The 23,495-nt window shown below is 37.0% G+C and overlaps 2 protein-coding genes across 2 annotated transcripts; one reads left to right on the top strand and one right to left on the bottom strand.

Annotated features, from left to right (window-relative positions):
* Positions 1 to 794: 794 nt before the first annotated feature.
* ATP6V1D (ATPase H+ transporting V1 subunit D) lies at positions 795 to 11,475 on the bottom strand. Its single transcript, XM_081945204.1, has 9 exons — positions 11,294 to 11,475; positions 8,261 to 8,378; positions 8,053 to 8,132; positions 6,960 to 7,027; positions 6,557 to 6,601; positions 5,903 to 6,006; positions 4,643 to 4,709; positions 2,549 to 2,627; positions 795 to 1,332 (listed from the first exon to the last, which is right to left on the bottom strand). Exons 1-9 carry the CDS (start codon positions 11,332 to 11,334, stop codon positions 1,194 to 1,196), a joined length of 741 nt encoding a protein of 246 aa, XP_081801330.1. The 5' UTR covers positions 11,335 to 11,475; the 3' UTR covers positions 795 to 1,193.
* A 526-nt stretch (positions 11,476 to 12,001) lies between these two features.
* On the top strand, positions 12,002 to 20,937 carry EIF2S1 (eukaryotic translation initiation factor 2 subunit alpha). The gene is made up of 8 exons (XM_081945191.1): positions 12,002 to 12,160; positions 14,160 to 14,401; positions 14,648 to 14,727; positions 16,408 to 16,559; positions 16,872 to 16,978; positions 18,739 to 18,836; positions 19,525 to 19,668; positions 20,419 to 20,937. Exons 2-8 carry the CDS (start codon positions 14,161 to 14,163, stop codon positions 20,542 to 20,544), a joined length of 948 nt encoding a protein of 315 aa, XP_081801317.1. The 5' UTR covers positions 12,002 to 12,160; position 14,160; the 3' UTR covers positions 20,545 to 20,937.
* The last annotated feature ends 2,558 nt before the right edge of the window (positions 20,938 to 23,495 follow it).

The raw sequence follows: 23,495 nt of genomic DNA, 5'->3' as shown, positions 1-23,495 counted from the left end.
ATACTATTTCAGACTGGTTACTAGTGTGTATCCAAAAATAAAGCATAGGCAGAAGATCTATAAAGACAGGATTTTCCACTAGTCAGTCTGATATCAGCACACATACAAATACTCTTCCCCAATTGGGACTTCAGCTAAATAGGAAATCATGACTCTGCTTTCCACTAGAAAGAAACCAGACTACTCAGTTTCACACCTTCAACTTTTGTTTAACTAATTACCCCTTCCTCCCTTTGGAATGCCCCAATACCTGCTTACTTCTACTCATCAAAAGCAAATGTAATTATGCTGCAGCCTGCCACAGGAATCTAGCTGACATTATCTTGAAATTTCTTTCTCTCCAATCTCGATAGGGAAGGGGCTCAAGGAAAAAGAGATTATCTACTAAATTAACTTTTTTTTCTTCCCATCTCCCTTGTATAATAGATTGGAGAGAAAGGGATTTCAAGACAGAACTGTAACAGGCCGCCAATGCAATCACATTGCTTTCAATATAAAAGCAATATAAAAGTATAAAAGCAAACAAATTACTTTTTGGCAATCCATTTTTATCCAATTAATCTGTTCTGCACTGTACTGACTGTAGTGATGATCACTTAGTCTTTCAATTAAATGGGGTGATACTGTTTAAACTGTAAGTCAAGAGCTACATGATACCAAAGAAGACAACTAGCACCCGATGCAGGCTGAAGCACCATTGGTTTCTGGCTGATGAATGAGGGGTGGCAATGGCAAACCACCCAAGAGACTTGAGAATCACTCACTCAAAGGAGGTTTGACAAACACCTATAAGCTTCATTTAGCCAGATTTCTTTATTGATTTTACAGTACAATCAATTGATATACAATTTAAAATGAATGTTTCTTTTTTAGTGAAAAAAATAATAATTCCAAGTTAAGAATTTCTGAAATGCTCACTAGTCTCTATCTGTGACCATGAATAAAAAATATTATTACAAGAATTTGGCAGTACACAGGGAAACTATACCAAAGGAACGAAGACAGATAGGAAATGGAAATGAATCCTGCTTCATGCGAGTAGTTAATTAAACAGCGATTTTCCACAACAAGAACATTTCTTGAATAGGTCTGGAGTGGAATATTCAAGCTAATACATCAAAGAAAGAACTTCATAAATAAGGTCTACAGAGTAGCACGGCTTTTAGATTTCAGTCACAACTTTATATCCATAGCTATTCAAAGAGAAGATCCTCATCTTTTTCTTCTGCAAGCAAATTAGCAGGTTCTTGCACTCCAACAGCCTTCCGTGATTCTTTCAATTTTTCATTCTTCTCTTTCAGTATCTTTTTCTTTTCTTGGATCTTCTTTAATCTGGGAGGCATATGAGATCAACTTTAGTGATTTTGTTATTCATCCTTTTAGAATGAAAATGTAAGAAAATTACAATATTACCCAAATTCCCCTCCCTCCCCATTTACAGAAAGGATGGGAAAAATAACTTTTAAAAAAAGAGACGAGTAAACTGAAATGTGGATTCTTATTTATTGTAATGGTCAGGAATACCAATGGCCCTGCAATACATTGAAGGAGGAGGAAAGGAGCTATCAAGTTACACAGGAATCTAATCTCTGGTTATTTTGCTTGGATTACATGTAAATATTGTTCACATTATCCACCTTAGAAACAATGAAGGTATCCCTTAGTTAATCTGGCTTAGTCTGTTCCAAACAAAGCTTTGATTTACACTATGTAAATCAAAGCTTTGTTTGGAACAGACTAAGCCAGATTACCTGCTTTACCTATGCAAAATTAACTGAGTAGGAATGACCAACTATTTCTCAAAGGCAGACTGTTTTCAATGATTAACTAACTCAAAAGACAGTTTTCAAAAAAATACTATAGAAGCCATCACAGTACTGAGAGATGCCATAAACAGTTTGCTCTGCAGTAATAATTTTTGCATTGTAATACCCAACTATTTAAAAATCACCTTATATACCATCCAAAGTGTGCACTAAAATCAGTTGGAAAGGCTGTGCTCAGATTTTGGTTTACAATGTAGTTAGGAGTAGGGTCCTTTCATTAATGGCACCCCAATCATGGACCTTATAATCCCTTGTATGTGTCAGAAAAAGGAGTTGTCCTTAAAATCTGGTCTCCTGAATTAGATTTTAAGGTCAAAGTTGCTGGTCCTCTAGCAACTCTCAAGGACTCTCAAGGACACCTAGTACCTGTAGCAACTTCATGACCACAAAGCCTTGCTTTGAAACTAACCACCCCACAAAACACCCTTCAGCCTCCCAGCAAGTGTTAAGGTAGACACTATGGTGCAGTGTCTTAAGATATTGGATAAGGAATGAGAACATCCAGGTTCAAATCCACCTCAACCATCACAACTCAGTTAGTGACTTTGACCATGTTGCTTTCACTCCAAAGTTAATTGTTGCCAAAATTGGAGGGTAAAAATGATAAACTCTGGCTTCTACGGGATTTTTAATGCAGGCATTTTTGACCTTCTGCACTTTGCATCAGAAAGCCAAAAATATTCCTAGATTCAAAATACTCAATATCTAACTTGCTGGCTCACCTGTAAAACTCCTCTCGTTCTCGCTCATCCAACTCAGTTATGATGTAAGACAGTGTACGTTCAATTCTAGGAATAATCACTGTATAAAAGATAGTTGTTACTATCACACACAATTTTAAAAGAAGAGCTTGTGCTAAGTGGGATATGAAAGCTTATACAGGTAGTCTTCAATTTACAATCAATCCCTTAACAGTTCAAAATTATGGCAGATTTCAAAATAGCTACTAATGACCCGTCCTTGAAATTACAACTGCTGCCTCCCCTGGTCACTGCATTTTAGGCACTTGGCTCACGTTCACAGCCAGTTTGCAGTAACCCATAGTGACGATATTTTGGCAGCTTCCAGCATTTTTTGCCAGTTTCCATCAAACAATACCCATTTGGAAGAATAAATTTGCTTAACGATCACATTATTTATAGAGCATGTTATTCACTTAATAACTATGATTATGGTGTAAAAACAGTTGTAGAATTAAGTCCAGTAGCAACTACAACTTAAGACTGAAATTCTAGGTTCCTTTGTGATCATAAGTTGAGGACTATCTGTATGTAAATTCCCTCTTCTACCAACTTATGTTTTGTATTTGCTTTATTAGCATTACAAGCATTATTTTTTTTTTGCAATGTAGACGGATACTTTGGAGGGGAATTCAACCCTTGAGGTCTCTTGGGTCCCTTAGCACTCCCCAACTTAAAAAGTGTTGCATAGCCTAGGACTATGCCTTTGTTTCTCAGGAGTTCAGTCCAGGATGTATCTGGCGATATTCAAAGGCCCTCAAGGGATATCCAAGCTACATCAAGTTACATCCAAGCTACATCAACTTGTTATATACTGTGTCAAGCGATTGTGAATCTTCTCCATTTCTGATTTAATTTGTTTAGATTGATTTTGTTTTAAAGGGGATTCATGAGTTCCCCATGATAGCACCCAGCAACCACTTTCGTTCCTCTCCCACCCCTGAACTGATGCTGTGATTATCCAGGCATTTCAAACCTAAAAGAGAAATGCAGATATTCCGGCAAATGAGAACAGCCATTCATATTTTCAATTGTTAGACATATAGAAGAATGTAACAGAACTTGATCTTAGGCAGCTTTTACACAGGTAAAGCTACAGCACAGGTATTTATATAGGTATCTCAGCACTAAAATAAAACACTCAATTTATAGTGCATTAATAGTAGTATGAGATATTATAATTTAAAGCATAATAAAATGGTTATTTGATCCTTCTGCAGTGAGCCATAAATTACTGGCCAGTGATACAGGACAAAGAAAAATGACATTTTTCTTGTGAAACAATCTACAGGATAATAAAACAACTTTCAAGCTTCACCAATCAAATGCAATATGCATTTTTGAGTATTCTACTTCTTAGGTATCAAGTATCGCATAGTGATCATGGGCAGGTCAAAGTTTTATTTAAACTGGGTATACAAGCCTTTTGGGGGAGTAAGTATAACACTTGACTTTAATCTCAGGGGGACAAATTCCATCTGTCCAAAACAAAGAACAATTAATTTACATGTAATTGAAATTATTGAAATGCATTTTAACAAACACTGTTCAATATATATGAAATAATTTCTTTCTATTCACATTGAACTATAATTATTAAAGTAATGTTTGCAGGGGCTTTAAGGGATGAATTTGAGGTTTTCTATGATTATCTGTAGTGTAGATCTAAATTGGACATAGTTGCACAGATTTGGGGGATTACAAACTTAATATAGCCATAGTAGCTATTAAGAAGTAATACTGAATAGAAAATAAATAAATTGCATCCCAATGTGGCATCTTGCTGGAAAAGAGAGGGTAAAGGAGTTAGATTAGGGGCATTACTGGAAGAAAAAAAACTGTCTGAAACATGTCCTGAAGTGGCATGTAAAGAAGCTGGTGTTAGGGAGATGATTTCTTTGGATTATGATCTCCTCTAATGGCAAAGTTGGAAAATCTTCAAACATTAAAACTCTGATACTATGACACATATCAGGGAACAATGCCTGCCTAATGATTCCGGGGGTGAGTAGATACCAATTGTGCAACCAGCACAGAAATGACCCACAGCTTTCCACATCATCACGTTTTACTTACCATGTTCAATAGCATTCACACGCCTGTTTGTTATCTTGATTGCTTCATCCAGAGTAACAAATGATGTCTATAGAAGCAAATGAGATGGCGTGGAAAATAAGGTATTATCATGATTAACAGTGATAGATTGGCTTTCAGAAATTTAGCTCCAGACAAACCAAAGGTATGTTCCTAAAAACTGGTACAATACCAACATAGTCACTCGCCTGGCATCTCACATACAAAGATGAAAATGATTCTGTTTACTTGGGTCCCGTTTGTTTAAATTCATAGGCACATTTCTTTAAATTAAGGGACAGGTATCAAATGACCTCATACACAGTCTCTCCTTTCCCAAAAGTCATGACCAATGATATCTAAATGGTTCAGAAGTGTGTTCTTAGAACGTTTGCCCAATCCAAACTTCCAATCCCTATGACCCTTCAACCAGAATGACCAGGGAGTCAGATCATGAGAAATGTAGTTTAAAACTTCAAAAAGGAAAATAGTTTGCCTACCCGTCTGTAGTTCATAACTTTACAAAGGCTTGGAGAAGAGATTATGCAATGTGGAGCTCTACTCAAATACGCAAAAGAATGACCTATAGAGTGCTCTTAACAGATCTCAGGAAGAGTCTATGCATCCACAAAATAGATAAAGATACAGGCTTGTTTCAAAGACAAGGCAATATAGCAGGAAGCCAGATACAACAGATTTGTAATTTGTGCAATGAACTATGTCTGGGCGGGATGAAGCCAGAGGAAACTGACCTGGTTATGGGGGCAACAGACTAATCAAAGTTGTTCCCTTTGAATTTCCCTCAGGATAACTGGTGCTCACGGGAGGCTACAGACAAAAGCCTGGGGGCACAGTGAAAATGAGGGCCAGTGCAATGGCCAAGGTGGGATCCCATCCCGTTGGAGAGGTGGAGTGTGAGCGCGCATACTAGGACCTGAAAGATGGTGAACTATGTGCAATGGTCAGATGGGCAGTGTTTTGAAAATCAAGCCTAAATGTTGCAATCTGTTTTTCTCATTAAATTAAAGCATTTACTATAACCAGCACCGATCAAACCAACACCATTAAAACATTGCCATTTTAGCTTGGATACTGCTTCTTGTGTCATTTAACTTGGAATGAACTGCTGTTAGATATACTTGAAAATACAGTATTAAATAAGACCCTAATGAAAATAGTTGGCAGTTCAGATCATCCCTTGAATGATCATCCACCAAGTGAAGATTTCAAATGTCTTTTTGACAGCATTCTGTCTCCACCTACCTGAAGGGAAGCTAGTTCTACAAGGAGTTCTACTGCTTTGGCATAGTTCCTTTTCAGCTTGGCCAGCTGTTCACCACCTCTGGCTAAACCAGTCAACTCATAACCTAAATAATACATTTAGATGATTAGCTAATTCATTAAAGTTTCAATAAACTTTTAAGCCAAAAGAAGACATTAGAGAAAGAGATTAATTATATGGAGGGAAAGTGTCAACTGACTCATTTTTCTTGCTAGCAATAATATAAGAATAAATGTAATAAGCCATTCTTACTAAATAATTTTCACTAAATTCTAATAAATTTAGAATTTAGTAAGCAAGTGGCATAAAACCTATTGTAATTAAATACGTGAAATATAAACAAAGTTTGATACTGACTTTTCTGGGAAATTACCAACATTTGGGATTATAACTAAAAAGTATCAGATGCTTCAAGAGATGATCAGAAAGTCTCAAATATCTCTTATTTCCTTTCACTTGTTTACCTTCCTCCAGAACTTAAAAACTCCTTGGTTATGTAAAAACTAAATAAACATTTTTCTTACAAATAAATTTGTAAAACCTGGGATTATTGTTATTTAGTAAGCTATGTCATAAGAATCAGACATTTTAGTAGAGTTTATTGATAACACCAATAAAAAAAAATACAAACTTACTATCCCCTCCTTCTTGGTAATGCTCAAAAACTGGCAAAGTCACACCTGTAAAAAGCCATACAACAACAGATTGTAAAAAGTACACTTTTCCCCAACTTCCATTCCAGTCATCATCCAGTTCTCTCCAGTGAGTCCAAACTGAATTCTATAGGAGACATAATTGCTTGGACAGTGTTTCTCAATCTTGGCAAGTTTAAGTGGACTTCAACTCTCAGAATTCCAAATTCTATTTTAAATTGTGCTTAAAATAATAGGACAGCTTGATCTAGGATACTGTTTCTTAGCCTCAGCACTCTGAAGATGTGCGGACTTCAACTCCAGTCCTGATTGGAGAATTCCGAGACTTGAAGTCCACGAACCTTCAAGGCATCAAGACTGAGAAACAGTCTTCTATATGACTCACCTGCTACATTGTCTCTTTTAGCTCTGATCTTGACTTGAGCTTTGTTCACATTCTGAATCACAGTAGTACTGCAGTGAAAAAAAAAAGAAATTTTAATTTGCATAGCTACACAACAGATTTCCCTAAAGGTGCATGAAAATTATTTGCCAAAAGATTTTCACCATGTTATATCAGTTTTAACTAACAAAACTGCCAGCATGTAGAACTTTAAAAGCAGAGAACTTAATGTTAGCATATCTGACAAAAATGCATGTCTTATTACTCAATGATTATTTCTTACTGATGAAACTAATTCACATAAAATCTAGAAAAGATCAAAAATAACAAGTGTAATTTTTTCAGATATTAAAAATCAAATTGATGGTGAAAACTGCAGAAATGTTTAAGGATTTTGTGGTATTTTTGATAACAAAAATGACAGAATGATCTAACCTGAAAAATCAACACACTTCCATTTGTAAAGTGGATTTCTATAACTTTTTTTCACGGTAATATAGGTGAACTTAATTTTCAAGATGGTGACCATAGCAAACCATGACTGTCAGTTCATCATGTTTGCAGTATGTGTTTTAAAGCATGGATGAACAACATAAATCTCTCAACTACAAGAAATATGGTCCCAGAACCATGGAAGTCCTGCTAAAGTTCCTTCGGTGTAGCAGGAAACAGAACACTATTTCCAATCACCATTAATAGCCAGGAATCAAATAACTGATCCTTCACATCAATTATTTCCTGCTGTTAATAGACAGTAGTATAGTGGAAGCTGGGAAGAGGTGAGAAAATATGGTGTATATATAAGCTTAAGCAGCATTTATGTATGAACGTAAAGTTCACAGATTCATTTTTCAAGATAGGGCTGGCATCCCAAAAGTGCTTTTTCAAGAGGCAATTAGACTTTGTTTTTTCTTTGAAGACGTTTCGTTTTCTGGTTTCCCTGAGAAGCAAAACATCTTCAAAAAAAAAACCAGAAAGTCCAGTTGTCTCTTGAAAAAAGACTTTTGGGACAACCATGATCTGGATGGCATAGGCATATATAGGCATAGGGCTGCATCTTACATGGACTTCCTTCACCCAAGTTTATTAGTTTCACCTAAAATCTCCAGCTGTGAATTTTGCTTCAGCAAGGGAAAAAGCAGCTTCTCTCATCACTTCACCCATCAACATCTTAGTCTGCAAACAACAGAAAAGAAGAGCTTGTGAACTCAACATAAAAAGTACAGACAATGATAAATGTTAGTAAGAACAAAAACTGTTTAATAATATTAAGTTTAAGAATAAAGCAAAACAAAACTCCTTACTTCAATAATTTTCTTCAAAATCTGTCGGAATCGTAAAGTCAATGCATCCGATTTTTTTTTCAAGAGATTGCGACCAGTCTGGGCTCCTTTCAAACGGGCTTTCATTATAGTCTGAGCCCTATCAAAATCAGAAAAAGTGAGACTTTTTATTCTATCACTTGAGATGGATGCCTCTGAAAATAAACCACAATCTTCTGTAGCGCATAGAAACTGAGAGTGCATTTAGAACGCAGGCCTGGGGGCAGCATCCTTTGCTTAAAACAAATATGCTATTAAGTATACCTGGGTAAGCAAGCATGGAATTGCAGTCTTAATTACAATCCCAAAATATTTACAAGGGAATAAACTCCAAATTAGCAATGAAGGAAAATTCTTTTGTAAGGAGACTATAGAAAAGTTAGAAGTGCTGACAGGAGAATTTTCAGAATAGGATTGATCTTTCCATCATGTGAATAAATTTCTCAGCAAATATATATTTGGCATTATTTCTTTACTCTCATTCAGAGCAAGACAAATAAGATCTAAATCATTTATAATTCAGGAGACTAAGAATGGCAATATAACACATGGTGAAATTTGTTCTTGGAAATTAGTATATAATAAGTCACATGCAATGACTGGGCTTCCACACTTCCCCAATCGCCTAGAAGTTAGACACTACTGGTTTTCCACATGCTTCAAGTTTTTAATGAATTCAAACTATCACTAGTTTACTAATTGTCTGTACCTAAATCTACTGAAGAAAAATAATTAGTACCCTAATAGTAAACTATAATTGGGTGGGTATAAGTACTGTCAAAGGAGAATTAATGTAGTTTCTTTTAAGAGTTTTAATAAGTTGAAAGCAAGTTCAAGAACAGAAGTGTACCTTTTAAAATAAGGCAAAATAGAGATTTCATATTCTTGTACCAGCTAGTTTTTACCACTGCCTACCTAGCAGACTGATATACGTACTAGCTAGAACAAGATTTTGTGTGTGATTTTTCAACATCATTCTGTTTGCTGTCAACAGTGTCTTCCACTAGTCTATTCTATAAATGTACTGTAAGTGTGGCTGATCTATGCAAGATTTATGCCAATATGAATATTTGCTTATGAACATGACTCAGAACTGTTCATATACATTTATTGTTTTCTTCACAAGAAGTAAAAAGAAAAAATGTTTTTATAATTCATATCTCTCTCAATTATGGAGTTGGGCAGTGAAGAAGTAAATAATAATGACATTTTCTACTGGACACTACATTTTTTAAAAGGAGAAAAGTATTTATCTAAATAATGATAAAATATTACTGAAAACTTAAAAGTTTACTAAACAGATACTTAACACAGCACATATGAATTAAAAATCTTGAAAGATCAAAACTTCCATTAATAAATAGATATGACTCTATTACCGGTATAGGCACAAGATTATAACAAATAGAAATATTGAAAGATTACCTACATATCTGATTCTGAGTAATCTAATTTGGTGGACAGTATAATGCAAAAATTGGGAGAGTATTTAACAATACTAAGTATTATAAGTATATAAATGCCCTTGAGAAGAAAAGTTAAGAGAAGCAACTCTGATCAGAATTAGCAATTCCAACATGATTATTAAAAAAACATTTGTTAGGAAAGTTTGAAGTGAGCATTCAACCATTGTATTTAAAGCACAATTGAACCCATTAAAATCAATAGGATTATACAAACCAAGATATACAAAAGATCATATTGCAAGGCCTCAGTGCTCACTTACTCTATTAGGGCATTTGCACCAATAAAATTAGTAGAATTGTTTTCTAAAACACGACAGAATTGGACTACATGAAATCCCCTCAAAGTAGCTGTCAAATCTTTTTTACATGCATTAGATTACATGCAATCTGTAACCATAATCTGTGAACTTTATTTTAAGATACACTGGGTTAACCCACGCCTTGAAATGATGATGAAGGCAGACACAACTATATAGTATTAGGTTGCTTTTTTAAAATTCGGAATTGCCATTATCCTGCCTACTATTATGGACATTTTAGAGTACTACTTTTGAGATTTTTCTCTCCCATGCCAACCCTTTCTGGCAAGGTCATACTTTATTCCTATATTCCACACAGTAGAAAGGAAGCAAAGCTGAATTCAGTCCTTTCAACAAATGCCCTTGCCGTGAAAACGTTCACATTCAATGGCAACAATCCTGTTCCATACAACGTCATTTCCACGACCATACAACAAAGCATTTATTTTTATGACAACACGATGCATGTAATTTTCACTTCTTCGTTTTCTTTAACCTGTTTATTCTGTTTTGCTCCTAACTGAGAGGGGGGGGGAGGAGAGAAGTGTCGGGGAGGACTCTGAGAAATATTCTTCTTCCAAGGACTCACTGAAGATCAACATTTACTCTCTTTCTGCAGATTTTGAACGGAGGCCAAAAGATCTCCCCACAGCTTCCAATATTTTATTAATTTATTTAGTTTGTCACTCATGTACAAGATAACAGGAATAAGAATAAACATGAATAAGAACACAGGGAATGAGTACAAATAAAGGGGGCAGTAGGACAGGGACGTTAGGCACGCTGGTGCGCTTATGCACACCCCTATATAGCTATGATGATGATGATGATGATGATGATAACAACAACAACAACAACAACAATAGCAGCTATGCTGGAATGTTGATGCAGGACAAAAATGTCTTATTCTTCACCCACACACATCCCAAACCCACTTTTATTTTAGTTCAGCCTTAAATAGTCCAAACGAATTGCCACACCGGGCCGGTTTTTGTAACCGAAGCACAGCGAAGCCAGCCATTTCTTCCTGCAGATTCCCTTCCCCCCGACTGGTAGGCAGAAAACAGAGCAGCTCCCCCACCCCCTACACCAGGAGAAAGAGATTTCAAGGGGGGAATTCGTGAATTCAGGGCTGAACTCGGGAATTAAGAATAAAAGCCCGCTGCCCTGCGACAACCTCCCCCCCCCACCGCCCCTCATCCATCCTCTCGTCCAGGGCGATCGGGCAGAAGAGGAGGAGGGCAACTCACATCCGCGAAGGGAAGATTTCGATCCTGTCCTTGCCCGACATCCTGCCAAGATCGAGCGACGGACCGAGCCCACTGGAAAGGTACTTCCTTCTCTCTCTCTCGGCTCAGCAGCCCGATCACGTGACTCCCGCTGGTTACCAAGGGCACCAAGCCCTCCGACTCGGCTTCCCGCTGTTAGGCCCCGCCCCTTTCCTTGCGCGCGACGCGGCGTGTCGTTGACGTCAAAAACATAGAGCTAAAAAAAAACAAGAATTTATAAGGCAGGCGAGAATAAAACGGTGGGTCTCGGCGACCCGTTAGTTGGGATTTCAGGGAGTAAAAGAAGAAAACAAAAAGGCTTCTGCTTCTAGCGCAGAAAAGCCACTGCGGGCTGCCTGGAGGAAGAGCAGAGTTCTTCCTCCTTCTTAAACCCTGAATGACTATGAGAAGAACCTATCAAGCGGCAGTCTTGAAAGTAGTCGTGGATTTGGAATTTGGGGGAAGTTGCTGACGTTTGAATTGTTTGAATTAAAATTGCTCAACGTGGATTAATACCAAAATACTGGCCAGCTTTTTTAAAGATAGAAACTTATATTATAGTCTCAAAGGTTAGTAAGGTTGGTCAATTGGTGGATCTTGAGAAAGTGCGATTAACATGAGGAAATTCAGCATTATAGGCCGGACCGGAAGTCGACATTACTATCCCGAAATATCCCATAGACCTCCACTTCCGCTGTTCAAAGTGCTTCCTGTGGCTTCCCGAAACAGGAAGAGGCGGGGCGGCGGCTGCGCTGTGCGAGGCACGCTGAAGCTAGAGTCGGCTACGTGAGGCTGGCGAGAGTCTGGTCCGAAGAAGCGTTTGGCGACCGGGGCTTGTAGAGCGGACAGGTAAGGCGGGGAGGGTGGGGCGGCCCTGCGACTTTCATGCCTCGTGAGGGACTTGGTTTGTTGGTTCCCTCGCCCGGGATGCGGGCAGCAAGTGGAAGGAAAGAGGTCGCTGTGTCGAAAACTCCCCCAGTGTAACCGCGAGGAGCCACTTGGGCTACCCGTGAGAGGCCTGGCGGCCGTAAGAGCATCTCTTAACCAGCGGGATGGGCTTCTGTGGTGTCCCTTCGGACCCTCCCCTGGCCCTCGGCCTGCCCTCGAAATATGTCACAAAAGGGCTCCCTGCCCCGCAACCCCCGCGCCCTGCTGGGTCACAAACGCGCCCTTGCAGCCCGGCCGCGGAGGAAGAGAAGGGAGGGAAGGCCTGCGCGGAGGTGCCCGCAAAAAAAAAAAAAGGACTCATCAGCGCCGGAGATGTAACCGCCGCAGGTGCCAATGTCGGCCCAGGGTGCAGAGAGGGAGAAAGATGCCTCTAAGCGCCGGTCCTCAAACTGGCATGCTTGGTACGTTTGAGCCCCTCCGGTTTTTTGAGGGTGGAGCAGAGAAACATCGTCCTGGGATCTTTTGCTCGGGCTCAAGCACTTAAGGATCTTTTTTTTCCAGAGATGGTTAGGGGACTGGAGGCTAAAACATATAGTGGACGGTTGCTGGAATTGGATATGTCTAGTGAAAACAAGGACTAGGGGAGAACATGATAGCAGTGGTCCGACATCTCAGGGCAGCGCTGCCACAAAGAAGAGGGAGTCAAACTATTCTCCAGAGCAGCTAAAGGCAGGACAAAATGCAATGAATGGAAACTAATCAAGGAGAGAAGCAACCTAGAACTAAGGAGAAAGTTAGAACAATTAATCAGTGGAACTACTTGCCTCTAGAACAGTGTTTCCCAACCTTGACAACTTTAAAGGTAGGTGGACTTCAACTCCCAGAATCCCCCTGCTAGTCTACCCATCTTAAAAGTTACCAAAGTTATTAAGCATGTTGGCTGGGGCTTCTGGGAATCGAAGTCCACACTTCCTAAAAGTTGCCAAGGTTGGGAAACACTGCTCTAGAAGTTGTGGATGTTCCAACACTGGAAGTTTTAAATAAGAGATTGGACAACTGTTTGTCTGAAATGGTATAGGGTTTCCTGCCTGAGCAGGGGATTGGACTAGGTGGCCTCCAAGGACCCTTCCAACTCGTTATTCTGTTATTTCTTCTCCCATTTGGTATATAAGTGACTTAATGGTTTGGGCAGAACTTGATTGCCTTTCCTTAACCAGCCTGATCAGGTAAGAGATTTTAAAAAATAGGAAGGCTGCTGATACTATTGTCCATCTACCAATAATAGTCCAGATACAGAATTAACACACAAGTCTTCCTTTCCACTGATCGCACTTACCACCAACTATAACCACCCTGTTAAAGTTATGATTGAGAGTTTCTAAGGTGACCTTTGGCTTAACACAGATTTTATGCAGACAGCTAACAAGTAGGGTGCACACTCCTCTTTCTGGTTTGGAATTGAAAAGGGACTTCAAGAACTTTCTGGAGTTGTGAAGACAGCTGTTACAGTCATGAAGTGGGGTGTCAAAATTTAAAATATTTTACTTCTGTATCTCTCTGCCTAGTCAGTACTAGGGTTTTTAGGACAGCATGCACATTTATTTACATGCCAGCTAGATTTCTGCATGTTGATGCAGATCTGGACATAATAGTGGGAGTGTGATTTTTATAAGGCTGTTTAATGAGCTTATGTGTTAATCTAATTTAAAATATTTTTCTATATCTATTGCAAATATACAATCTTGGATTTCATAGCTGTAAGTTATTCTTTAATGAATAATGAATTTAGTGACAAATTAAAGAAACAAGGTTTTCCTGACCATTGTTCACAACTGCTAGCCAGTCATTGTGAAGCTCTAGATATTATTCTTTATTCTATTTTCAGTTATACTTCACTATTACTAATTGTTTTGATTATGAAACATATTTGTACTTACGACTTTCTGATTTATTATTGCAGGATGCCTGGATTAAGCTGTAGATTTTACCAGCATAAATTTCCTGAAGTAGAAGATGTTGTCATGGTCAATGTCAGGTCCATTGCAGAAATGGGAGCCTATGTTAGTCTTTTGGAATACAACAACATTGAGGGCATGATCTTACTCAGTGAGCTGTCCAGGAGACGAATCCGTTCTATAAATAAACTCATCCGAATTGGCAGAAATGAATGTGTTGTTGTCATAAGAGTTGATAAGGAGAAAGGTGAGTTGCATAACAAATACAGCAACTTTTTCAATCCATAGGAATATACTTATTGTTTTCAAACATGTTCAATGAGGCAAGCACTAAAGTTGTAGAACAGCCTGCTAGAAGGATGGTATGCAGTAATTTGGAAGAACAGATCTTTCCTGTTGCACAATAATTATACATAGTTTTTTTAATGAGAGAAGGACTTAGAAAGGCTGTTAGTTCACTTAATATATTTAAAAATATTTCTTGTTATTTTAGGTTATATTGACCTGTCAAAAAGAAGAGTGTCTCCAGAAGAGGCAATTAAATGTGAAGACAAATTCACCAAATCAAAAACTGTAAGTTTTTGTAAGAAACATTTGTCCTGCTGTTGAATAATGAGATACATTTTAATTCTGCTAAAAGTTTCTGTTTGCTTGCCGTTAAAATAAAGAAAAACAAAATATAGCCATACAACTAAGATTATACAGGTAGTCCTTGACTTACAATTACAATTGAGCCCAAAATTAAGTTGCTAAGACAGTTGTTAAGTGAGTTTTGCCACATTTTACAATCTCCCCCCCCCCCCCCAATAAGTGAATCTGGCTTCTCCCTTTAGGTTTGTTTGTCAGAAGGTGATCACATGACCCTAGACACTTCAATTTCATAAATACATGTCAGTTGCCAAGCATCTGAATTTTGATCACTTGACCCTGGAGATGCTGCAATATAGAATTAAGACATTTCTTAGAAATTTCCTGACAGAACAATTAACCAGTGGAACAACTTGCTTCCAGAAGTTGTGAATTTTCCAAACGTGAAGTCTTTAAGAAGAGATTGGACAACTACTTGTCTGAAATGGTATAGGGTTTCCTGCCTGAGCAGGGGGTTGGCCTAGAAGACATCCAAGATCCCTTCCAATTCTGTTATTCTAAATTCTAAGTTATAAGTATGAAAAATGGTCATAAGTTCAGAGCTATTGTAATTGGTGACTGAATGAGTAGTTATAAGTTGAGGACTACCTGTGCCATATATATTATGAACAATACATTTTCATACTACAGTGTTCTGCTCTTGCATATATGTGCAGATGATCCAATTAGCTATAAACATAGGAAGGTCCAGTTCAGCATTATCAGTATTCAGTGTATGAATACTCGTTTTCGAGTATGATGTCTTAATGTGCCCAAATTTGTATTATGGCTGTTATCAGGAATGTAGTAATATACAAAGAGTTTCTCTATAGAGAGTTCGTGTCACCTAAACATTTCTACATCACAGAGCTTTCCAATTATGCTGTCAATAGCTCTGGAGTTGTAGAATTTTACTTTGTTTTTTCTGTTTGTTCTGCATGTGTAAATTAACTTCGGAAAATGGGATTTTTAATTTATCCATTCCACTGCAAAGAGAAGAAAAGTTGTACACCATTTAGTAAATAAATTTATCTAGGATATATTTAACACAAAAGTGGCGCATATCTGTAGCTCGTGTGTAGGATGAGAGTGAAGGTTCGTTCTCTAAGCTTGTGGGTTGGTTTCTGAACGTTTCATTACCAGGCTAGGTAACATCTTCACCGGAGTTTAGGGGATGTCAGTGGCAGTGTTCTTCTGTTTCTAAGGGCTTCGTGGCAAACACTGACACTGACATCCCCTAAACTAAGCTGAAGACGTTACCTATCGTGGTAATGAAACGTTTGGAAACTAACAAATTCGGAGAACGAATCTTCACCCTCATATTTAACACAGTTGCCCTAGCTTTAAAAGAATTGTTTAACTTCTGACCTCTTTGGATATATCAGGTATATCCAAGATTCTAAAAAAATACATGGCAGACACAAGGCCCTGAAAATTTTATCTGGATCAGGAAATTGGAGTGTGAGTACATTGATGAAATATTTGACATGTTAAGAAGAGGCATCTCCTCTCTGGAATTTTCAATTTTCATGGAATATTGTTATATTGTTTCATTGGATTAGGATTCATTGTGTTAAATATAGCAATGTTACATTCTCGTGCAACTTTTTTCCTGCATCTACACAGGTTTACAGCATCCTCCGCCATGTTGCTGAGGTTTTAGAATATACAAAAGATGAACAGCTGGAGAGCTTGTTTCAGAGAACTGCTTGGGTATTTGATGACAAGTATAGAAAGCCTGGATATGGCGCATATGATGCCTTCAAACTTGCTGTCTCGTAAGTAAAGATGCCTTTCTACTATTTCACTAATTTAGAAATTAGAGGATAAATTTGTGCATTGCTTACTTTTATGCAGATTTCTGTACCCTTATGATTATTACTCAACAAGTCGAGTTTTCTGCATTTTAAAGATAGGGCAGCATGCTAGCCTGCTTCTATCTATAAACTACTTGTATCTTTTGCAAAGCTAATTTTCAGGATAAAGAAATGTGTTTAAATATTTGCATAGTTTGTTGTTTTGACAGTTCTCTTTTATATATAATTTAGGAAATTCTGGTAAGGTTTTCTTTGATTATTCTTTTTATACAGAGATCCCGCAATCCTCGACGGGCTGGATTTGACAGAAGATGAAAAGCGTGTGCTAATTGACAATATCAATAGACGTTTGACACCACAGGCAGTCAAAATTCGAGCAGGTGGGTCCCCAAAACTGCATAAGTTAAGTCGCTGGAACATTCTATATACTAGAAAATGTCAATTGGTGAATATATTATAAGGATATGTTGAATGCTGCTTTTTGCTTTATGGTAAATCTAAAACTATTGATATCTGAACATGTGATTATCTTGGGCTCATTGAGGACTGGAATAGTAAGCATGACTGGGAAATGTTTGAATGGGTATAGATTAGGAAAGTGAATTTCACAGTGTTATATTTCAAACTATAACACTTTTTTTGTTGAATAAGTTATCCAAACAATTATTTAATTTTCTGAAGGAAAAGAACCAGAAATTCTCAAATAGGTTTCTGGAACATGTTTCTGGATAGACGGGAATTGGAAAGTTTCTGAAAATGTAAGAAATCAAAGATTCATTGGCAGAAGATGAAAAAATGTTCATTAGATGTTATGAAAGAGGAAGCACTTAAAAGATGAAGAAGGAAATGAAGGAAAAAAAGCATGCAGAACAGTGAAATAAATCAAATGGACAAGGATGAAAATTTGTAAAATGACTTAAGCCAGCTGCCTAAATCTTTAGCCCTGGATCATACAGATCTTAATTAATGGGTAGATGAGGTATAGCTGTATATACAACTAGAGAAGATTGCCCTGTTTTACACAGTAAGGCCACTAAGAGTTAATCACTCAATTGAATCATCTGAATTCAGAGTATACAGATATTAGGCAATAGATTCATATTACATGAAGCTTACTAATTTACTGTTATCATTTAAAGATGTAAATTCTGTGATTCTGTTATTACTAATCAGAAATATTCCACTGGGATTGGGAAAATGTGAAACATTTCTGCCAAGTAATAAGGTCCAAATTATAATTTTTAGTGGTTAAATTATATAACAAGCTAAATGCTTTTGTTGCAAACATTTCCAATGGTGGTTTATATAGTTTCTCTACCCCAAAAACTTGTTTTAAGCAGCTCAAATTATTTCTAACATGACAACTAATTTCTTTAAAAATAAATGCCCATATGAGGGGTAAGGGAAAAAATAGGATTTTATTCAAATACCAAACCACTTAGCAACGTGTGTGAGACAGAGACAGAGAGAAAAGGGATCTGGCCATTTGTGTTACCAGTCAGTGAAGACTTGACACCCATTGGTTGAATTCCTTTCATATTGTAGAAGCATGAAATAGTGAAGAAGGGCTTTCTTCATAACGGGAAACAGGGTTAGATGCAAATGTATATAGGATGTGTGGGAAAAATTGCATTGTAAGGGGGAAGATACAAGTAAATGAAATTCAAGAAAATTGAATTTCTCATGTGTCTTCTGCTTCAAACATTCTATCCTAACCATGTTGTACATTAAGTACAGCAGGACTGTAACTTTATTGCTTGTATCCGTATGATTTATATTGATATTGTTTCCTGATTGCTTATTTGTACCTTACGACGATCATTAAGTGTTGTACCTTATGATTCTTGATGAATGTATCTTGTCTTTTTATGTACACCAAGAGCATATGCACCAAAGACAAATTCCTTGTGTGTCCAATCACACTTGGCCAATAAATAATTCTATTTTATTCTATTGTAAGTCCAAATGTAACATGATTTTCCTTGGGATCATCTTAGCCTATGGCTTCTTGGTAGTTATGAATATTTTTATTTTTCATTAGAATTAATCTTAAATGCAATGTTATTGAACTATATATATTTGGTTGCTAATGATTTAATTTTGCTAAACATTTTTAACATCAAAATTTTGGCTTTTTTAGATATTGAAGTGGCCTGTTATGGTTATGAGGGTATAGATGCAGTAAAGGAAGCTCTGCGAGCTGGCCTAAGCTGTTCTACAGAGAGCATGCCAATCAAAGTAAGTGGATATCCTTTGACATGGTTGTTCTGGAAAATCTTGACTATATAAAAAAAATCTAACATTCTCCTGTGGCTTAATCGTCATACCACTTAGTCTGTAAATGCATAGGAATTGGGTTGAGAGGAAAGGCTAGATCTGAATTGATCCAAGAAAGCCAATTACAATCTTACAGTGGCTCAGTTGGATTAATTATTTTACCAATGTTATAAAACGTAATTTGAAAGCATGTGGGGGGGGAGATTTCCTTAAGGCAGAAAATTAAGTAGATTTACTGAAAGTTAATGGTAGTCACATTCTGTTAAAACGCTACAAATGCTGAATTGGCTGAAACCTTAGAAATGTGCAGTTTGGCTGATTCCAATATTTTGTTGCTCTACACGAATAACCTCAACAATGCCATGAGTACTTATTTGGGGATTACAAATAAGTGAATTGACAGATGTAGAACCTGTAATTAATGCAGTTTGCCTATATATTATGGAATACTTGTCATTTAAAAGTTTATTATCTTGTAGTATTACCCCAAAATACTAGAAATGGACTCCTTCAGGAAAAGAGCTGTATGACATAAATCCTGGGGTTCTTTGGGGATTTGTTCAAGATGTGAAGCATCTTTTATCAGCAGCTTTGAGGAACAGGTTAAGACTTGTGAAAGCAAGACTAATACTAGCTCATTCTTTTTTAGATAAATCTTATAGCTCCTCCTCGATATGTGATGACCACAACAACACTTGAAAGGACTGAAGGCCTTTCTGTCCTCAGCCAAGCCATGACTGTCATTAAAGAAAAAATTGAAGAGAAGAGAGGTGTCTTTAATGTGCAAATGGATGTAAGTATTGTGTGTTCAGCCAAGCTGGGATCAGGGACACTTACAGTGAAACAAAGGCATGCTGCAGCTGTTATCTTGACATTTTGGCCTCAAACAAAATTTATGAAAAATCCACAAAGAACAATTCAGTGCTAGCTTTTACACCAGTTTGAGGTTTTGACTCCCCAGAAATGAAAATTCCTGAATTCAGCTCAGTGCAGAGTCTTTTTGATATCCACCCCTCTCTTGTCCCCCAATTTTGGTAGTAATTGTAGCTTTTAAGATTGTTTTCCTTAATTCAACAGTGCACTGCAGATTGTATGCTAAATAATTTTCAATTCCATCTTTTCATATGACATTGTATCTGTTCATGATGTGTATTTATTCATTTCACCTATTTTAGACAAGAAAATCTCAATAAATGTTCCAGTAGATGGCCTTCATAGTATTATATTTCTGTCCATTCTTACAGCAAGCAGGAGTATTCCCTCTTATGGGCTTAGAATGTACAGCGCTCTCTTTTTATCAAGGAATACACAATCTAATTGATGGAGATGGAAAGAGCAGCAGCTGTTTATCACTTGGTTGGCAGTCCCTTCCAGGGGCTATCATTGCAGTTGCAAATGAGTTTGACTGCATATAGCAGGTTGATAATTGCTGTCTTTTATATTTGGACAAGTCAACTGCATGTTTAATTAAAAGTACATCTGCTTAAACAGATGCCGAATTGCACTGAAAGATAACCATGTATTGATCACTTTGTCTTTACAGCCCAAGGTGGTAACTGACACTGATGAGACTGAACTTGCAAGGCAGTTGGAAAGGTTGGAGCGTGAGAATGCTGAAGTGGATGGCGATGACGATGCTGAGGAGATGGAAGCAAAAACTGAAGATTAAATTTATTGGCATGGCAAAATAGATGGAAATTATGCCTTCATGCAAATAACTAAAAACACCTAGAGTCGACTGATGAGATTTCATTGTTAAAAATGCCACAGGAACAGACTTGAAATACTTTCAAGTTTTTAATGAGACCAAATTTTGAACAGACAAGAAACCATCTGCTGCAATATGTTGCTTGATTTTCTCAATGGGAAGGTACTTCCCACTGAAGATTAAAACCTTTCTCCCCTAAATAATCCAAGCATACTTTGATGACTCTTCTTAATATTTTCACGTCTTACACATTCAAATTGGCAACTGGTTCACTATGTTGTATCAGCGAGTTTCTGAGGATGAAATTCCTCCACAGACCACACTGAAGCATTCAATAAATGTATTGGATATTTACTTGGGTTTCATTTCATTTTCATTTTAAGAACTTTGTAGTGCAAAAAGCTAAAGAGGAAAGAGTGGCTTTTAGCTCTTGAAGATGGCAGTTCGCATGTTTTAACCGATAAATACTTATTTCTACTTAGTTTATAATCAGTTGTCATTATACAAATAACTTTAGGGCTACTTCATGTACAACATCATCAAGACTAGATACTCCTTTTTAAGACTCTGATGAATTAATACACTAGTCTTCCTCTTCTTATTTTGCAGGCTTTTCTTTTACATTTTGAGTATGTGATGCCTCAGAACAAAATATTTTTCCCTATTCTGCAAGGTAAACCATAATCTTCTCTCATTTATAGAACAAAGAAATACTACATTCAGTTGCCTAAATAAGTTTATTAGGAGGGTGGTAAATTTTGTGTTTATTTTTTGCTGGTCTGCCACATCAAACTTCTTTTCTATATACTAACATAGTGATTATATGTGCTAAAACTTTTATTAAATGTCATTACTTTTTTCCCTAAATACTGTGCTATATATATAAGAATTATCTTTTTTATGTATATCAAAATCAAAAGCTGGTAAAGACTTCTAAATCAACTTTTTTCTAATATTAACAACAAATGTTTTAATGGTAGCTTATAATAGTATACTTTTTTTTCTTACCACTGGGTGTCATACAACTACAACAAACTGACTTTAGTATTGCTTTAAAAGGATTCAAAATGTTGTCCTGAATTCATATTTAGTAAATCCTTGCTTACTAAAGTTCTTCATCTGGCCAGCTAACTCCTTATGAGGATTTCTGCACTCTTTGAGGAAAAACCAGTTCTGTCTCAAGATAAATTTTCAGTGTTACAGAAAACTTTTGACGTCAACATCAACAGATGGTTTGTTACAGTCAATTTCTCCCACTGGGTGAATCTGTAGTCCTAAAGATAGATAGGGTAATTTGAGAACTGATTAGACCTACCTGATCTGACATCACTGTCTGAGTTTAGTTTTACATCCATACAGGTTCCTACAGGTTTTCTTCCAATAGGGATTTGTTTAATATTTGAAGTTTTTTTTGTAGCAGTAAAAAAATCACATTTCAGTTTTAAATAGTATATAGATTGGGTAACCTTCCTTATATCTGTAGAGTGAGAAGACGGCCATTTTCTCCAATGTCTAGGAATTTATTTTTGTGTAAAGTATAGGTTGATTGAATGCAAACAAGTATGGACATGTATCTTTAAGAACTAATTACAGTGTTGGCCCTCTGTACATTTTTTTAGAGTAGCAATGTTCATACAATGGATAGTTCATAAATATTTCAAGTGCTGTTGGGAAATAAAATATAAGTGAGGGTTATCTAGGTATTGTTGGCATCAGAAACGTCAGGGCAAACACAAAAATCGATCAACTAATAGAAAATTATAAATTGAACAGTAATAAAATCGGGGATCGGGGAAAGATAATAGGATGAATATAAAAAAGGATGGCTTTTCAACAAAAAGATTTAAAAGGGCAAAGGTGTAAAATAAGTACCCCATGAAACTAGAAGGCAGATCTATTTTTGATAATTATTCATATGCCATCATTATTTTTACAAACAAGGCAGTGAATGTATCTAAGACCTTTTCCTGATCCCATTTTCCATACAACAACCCTGTGAAATGGGTTTGGCTGTGAGAGAGTGACTGGGTCCAAAGTCACCTGGCCAGCTTCCACGGCTAAGGCAGGGCTTGGACTTACGGTCTCCACTAGACCAAACTAGCTGTCTGGTATATCTGGCTAGATATACTTTCGCCATCCATGAACGGTTCAGTAGTTAATAGACTTGAATGCCTGGATCGGAGAGCCTCCAAGAATACAGAAGCTAGACCACCTCTAGCCTGACCTAAAAAATAAATACATATTAGATACATAATATTTACATAGGGCTGACTCATATGTAAAACAGAAAACAAGCTGTTGGAGTGTATTGTAAAACTCAGTCATAAAGTCCCCCACCCACTCCATAATAATACTATGTCTGCAAAGAGATTTCCTGACATTTTGCTGACTTAGTGACTAATGCTACATCGTCTGTGACTCGCACTATTAGCAAGTACAGTAATCAGGAGATATGCAAGAATAACAATTGTTTCCTTCCTACTTTCTTATCTCCAGGATGCTTTTTTTCTTTTTTTGAAATCTTGCTTTGACCATAAAAGTATTTCCCTAGAAAACATGAAAATCTCACAATAGGGAAAAGTATCACTGATACCTTAACCTTAAAGCTTTCACCATACCTGTAAGATACTCTAGACAAGAGTATGGAGTCACTCACTACAGTCTCAAGGTAGGATACAATTTCCGTAAGAAGCATCAATTTCCATCCAGACAGGAGTGAAAATGCTTCATCGCCGTTCTTAAAGTTTTCCCTAGAAAACGGTTGCATATATTTTGGAGCAACTTTTAGGACTTATGGGAATGACAAAGGGAAACTGCCTATACTTCTTGTCAGAGATACTGCCTGCATGTGGAGATCTTCACAGAAAGGTCAATAGGAAGCCCTTTAATAAAAAACAATTTATACATCTTGG

Source organism: Natrix helvetica, assembly GCF_964273705.1.
Source record: "Natrix helvetica genome assembly, chromosome: 1".
NCBI classification, from domain to species: domain Eukaryota; kingdom Metazoa; phylum Chordata; class Lepidosauria; order Squamata; family Natricidae; genus Natrix; species Natrix helvetica.
This window is presented reverse-complemented; position numbering and strand designations above follow the sequence as displayed.